Genomic DNA, 4,628 nt, shown 5'->3' with positions numbered 1-4,628 from the left:
CCTTTACTGGCTCACGACCTTTCTAGTTACATGACCTTACGACAGTCATGACACGACATGCCCATACAAAGCTCAAGAGAAAAATGTTGGTGTGTGTGTGTGTGTGTGTGTGTGTGTGTGTGTGTGTGTGTGTGTGTGTGTGTGTGTGTGTGTGTGTGTGTGTGTGTGTGTGTGTGTGTGTGTGTGTGTGTGTGTGTGTGTGTGTGTGTGTGTGTGTGTGTGTGTGTGTGTGTTTCAGAGCCCTGCCTGGGCCTCCCCCCTCAGAGCAACATGCAGCTGGAGCACAAGCTGCAGACAGGGTTCCTACCTCAACACACTGAACCCGTCCACAAAGGCTTGCCCAATGGGAGCAAAGCAGCCGCCTTCCACAACGGGAAGACCCTGCATGCGACCAATGGAAACGGAGCTCACGCCAACGGAGAAGGCTGGGACAACGACGTAGAAATCTAACATGTAGAGCAGTGGTTCTCAAACTGTGGTACGCGTTTTTGGAGACCATTGCATCTCGTCATCAACTTCATCCTACAACCGAACACGGAGCCTTCTCATTAGTCTTATCATTTTAGAATAATAATTAGGCTTTTTCAAAAAAGGTTGTTGGTATACAATTGTTACATGCGCCTCCTGCGTGAGTTGTACGTTGCTAACCTAGCACTACTAACCCTAACGCTACTGTATTTTGTTATATTTTATAACATAGGTCATATTGGTTGTACTTGCGGAGACAAATATTTTCTGAGGTGGCATGTGGTATAAAATGTTTGAGAACCACTGATGTAGAGAGGTTTACATGTTGCGGTTATGACTTTAAGTTCCCATATTTTTGTTGCCGCTGATGGTCAGTTGGTTTACATTGTTATGAATATTGTGTTCAGTTCTGAAAAAGGAAGGTTGAGAAATGAGCCGGTCTTATGAGCTTAAACTGTAAACTTTGACACTGTTTGTAGATTGACACTGAAGCGGATTCACAGGAGAATAAAGATTACCACTGACCTGTTGGGTCTCATTGTTATTTTCCAATGCTACTGACCACTGTCTCATACTGGTTAAAGGTCAAGTCTGGGAGGTTTACGAATAGTCACACACACCTAATCACAGACGGTTGTCTGCATAACAGGAGACAGAAAATAAGTCAACCAAAATGTCAAATTCAGTATCAAGTAGTGCACCCCTTGATTTAGGATTCAGGAGATGGTAAGGTTTTTGTCTGACTCTCACTATAGTCTAACATATTATTTACTGAACATTACTCCACTAAGATGAACACTAAGTGTTCATCTTAGCTTCAGGATAAAGATGTGTGCTATACATTTTCATGAAAGTTCTTACTGCAAAAGAGACTTCTGCCTTTTGTTCTATTAAACTAAGATCAACGAATGTTTAATGCATGTATTTAGTCATGTGTGCCTGGATCACGGCATGGATGCAGGTGGGCAGATGTTCAATTTTATCCCGATAGGGGGCGCTGTGTCCCCATTACGTCGACCAGGCGTGAGAGGCGCGTCCGTGGCAACCCCAACAAACAGAGACATCTTACATTTTGTGCTTGGTGAGATGTCTGTGTCTGTATGTGTGCTGGTGCACTGCGTGGTGGCTCCTGTGTAGTGTTATATCGAAACGTCCAGAATACTTCTCACATCAGCATCGATCGAGCGGATCACTTCCGTTTACTACCCCAGGGAAATAATGGCGGAGAAGCGCAGATCGGGTGGGACTGCGGTTCTGCCCGAGGTCAAACCCACCCAGTCAGAGAGCGACAGGCTGCTCCTCTCCCAGCTGGGAGTCGGGGAGCTGCTCCGTGGGGCAATTCTGAAGATGGTGGAAGCCAGGTCGGACGACCCCATCGGGTTCCTAGCGGACCACTTCTGCAACCTGGCCTCCGTGTCGGAGAGTGTCGGGACGCCAGGCGTCTCCGACGGTGACCAGGTGAATGGCGTGCCGAGCGCATGCGCACAGGAGCAGCAGCATCTCAACAGAGCTCTGTGGCATCTGCGTCTGGCTCATCACTCCCAACGGTAACAGTAAGAACAGCTACATGTGTATAAACGGGCCAGACTATAGCGTACATTATGTCGGGTCCCTGCTTTATGTAAGGTATAGTCCTACCAAGGTACTACGTACTATTAGTATGTAAGATGCATACTATGTTAGGCCTAATTGTTGTCATTTGTTTTGCAGACTGACGTCACTAATACAAATTCACAGACGTCTTATAACTATTGTATCAATACTTGGCAGAGACCTACATAATAATCCATTACCGGCTAAGATATATAGGGGGCGATGTCTCACTTGGATTTGACCAGACAAGGGGAGGAAGTGTCTCCCATTGGTCATGGCCCTCAGTGATCTCCCATTGGTCAAGGCCCTTGGCAGTCTCCCATTGGTCCTGGCCCCCCAGCGGTCTCCCAGTGTCGATTGGAATGCGTCATGTCTCCTGTCTCCACCTGCAGCTCCGCCTTCAGCAACAACCTGCTGCTGGCCTACGACCTACTGAGCGACCGCACCTCCACGCCGCCCGGCCGCCCGGACCCCGCCGCCCCGGAGGCCGCCGCCCCGGGGGAGGGCTGCCCGGGGGCCGGAGGCGGAGGGGTGCGGGGGGGGCTGTACACCCAGACGCTCCAGTGCCTGTGCAGCGAGGGGGGGGTCCCGGCGTCCACCTCGGCCCCGCTCCTCCGCCGGCTGCACTGCCAGGCCCACGAGGCCGTGCCCTACGACCTCTTCCGGCAGGGCGTGCTCACCTGCGCCGTGTTCTCCGACTACATCCGCCAGGCGCAGCGGCTCTACGCCCAGGTGGGCTGCCCGGCCGAGGGCCCCGCGTCCCGGGCCCTCTGCCTGGCCGTCCTGGGGACCCTGCAGGAGGCCCTGGAGACGTCGTCCCAGGGGCCCGGGGCCCAGCGCTCCCCCAACGCCAACGCCGGCCCGGGCCCGGAGGCTAACCTGAAGGCGAACCGCTACCTGGAGGCCAGCGCTAAGATCTCCTCCCACAAGGTGGCCCAGGTCATGGCCCAGGGGGGCCGGGCCCCGGGCCCCGGGGGGAACATGGACGCAAAGGAGTTTGAGAACGCGGCGGCAGAGCTCTTCATCGCCCGGGTGAGGGTGGTGTCCTAGAAGGGGCATTTCCCTGGAGGGGCGTGTCTTAGAGGGGTGTGTCCTGGGGGGTAGGGGGGCGGGGGGGTGTCCTGAGGGGAGCAGGGTCGCCATGTCGTCTGCTTCCGGCAGATGTTGGTCTTTACCTTCAAAATAAAAGTGTAATGTAGCAGTTGAAAATGAAACAGGCAAGCTAAGTACAGATACAAAAGAAGTAGCAGTTATATGGAGATCTAACTTTATTTATTTATTTAATATGCATACAAAAATGTTTTGTTTTTTAACCTTTTATTTTTTCAATGATAGCAATTTGCTGACACTCAGACATGACTTATTTATAAGCTGCACGTTTACTCGCTTATTTTGACTGTGTCCAACGCTCTATAAATAACACCACTTAAGATATTCTAGTGAAAAGCTTTGGCATCTAAATTGTAATGCATTCGGTTTCAAACCTACCATTTGCATTGCAATGACCGATTGTCCGATTGACCGATGTTGCACCGATTGGTGGGACATTCATTAATTTGATCAAATAAAGTCCATACATCAACCAATCATTAACACAGTGGAACACAGGGGTCATGGAAACAAAGCTGCTGCCAAATATAACAAAGTAATAACTGTCTCAAATAAATCAGTGATAGACATGTATGTCAGCATTCACATTTGCTGTATTCATTTCGTTTGGATTAAAAAATATTCCAAAACCAAAAGATGGCCGTATCTTTTCTGTTCGCTAGAGGGCAGCACTGCAATTCCAGAGATCGTTGCCTCGTCCATCACAAACAAGTAGAGCGGAAATCATAGAGAGAATACACAACACTGGACACATGCACCCGGTTATTTCCAGGATACTCAGAGTTTCTGACCCTAATACTAATTGCCCGATCCAGTACAGCACCCGATCAGTCTGAACACCCAACTGAATGTGTTCTCCGTTACATCTTGGTCGACCCGATTGTTTGGAAAATGAACGAGGACAACCGGCTGCGCAGTCTGATGTTCACCATGACCTACATGCTCATGAAGCGCAGAAGAGATGTCAACAACATCAACATTCAGAGACGCAATGAAATCCAGAGACGTGTCCGCCACCGGCAGTACTTCTTGCAGCGACAGAAGAGGATGTTAATGGTACGTATGGTGTTTGTATTTATACGTGTCTAACCCTAACTATTAGAGCTGGTCTGTAAAACGATACGTTTGGGTTGATTCCTTGGTGGGAACCAGTAAATCCATGAGAACCATTGAGGAAATGCACTTGTTTCACATCTCTTGAAATAGTTGATCACGATTAAAGACATGACATCATTACATCTCTCTCTCTCTCTCTCTCTCTCTCTCTCTCTCTCTCCCCCCCCCCCCCCCCCCCCCCCCACCCAGATGATGACGGCGGTAGGAGGCTTCAGCGCCACCGTCGGCATGCGCACCCGCCCCTGGACCACCACGCGGTCCACCGATTGGTGGGAGCGTGTGATGACCCAGAACGAGTTCCAGCCCTCCGATTGGCTGGACAAGTTCCGCATGAGCCGCGA

At 50.4% G+C, this 4,628-nt stretch overlaps 1 protein-coding gene across 1 annotated transcript; it reads left to right on the top strand.

Moving 5' to 3' along the window:
- Positions 1-1,612: 1,612 nt before the first annotated feature.
- On the top strand, positions 1,613-3,111 carry LOC311373705 (tubulin polyglutamylase complex subunit 1-like; the record flags this gene model as incomplete). Its single annotated transcript, XM_084490331.1, has 2 exons — positions 1,613-2,015; positions 2,454-3,111. Exons 1-2 carry the CDS (start codon positions 1,687-1,689, stop codon positions 3,109-3,111), a joined length of 987 nt encoding a protein of 328 aa, XP_084346457.1. The 5' UTR covers positions 1,613-1,686.
- Between the last annotated feature and the right edge of the window lie 1,517 nt (positions 3,112-4,628).

Source organism: Micromesistius poutassou (assembly GCF_964030765.1).
Source record: "Micromesistius poutassou genome assembly, contig: SCAFFOLD_7031, whole genome shotgun sequence".
In the NCBI taxonomy this organism is placed as follows: domain Eukaryota; kingdom Metazoa; phylum Chordata; class Actinopteri; order Gadiformes; family Gadidae; genus Micromesistius; species Micromesistius poutassou.
Note: the sequence above shows the minus strand (reverse complement) of the source record. Positions and strands in the feature narration are given on the sequence as shown.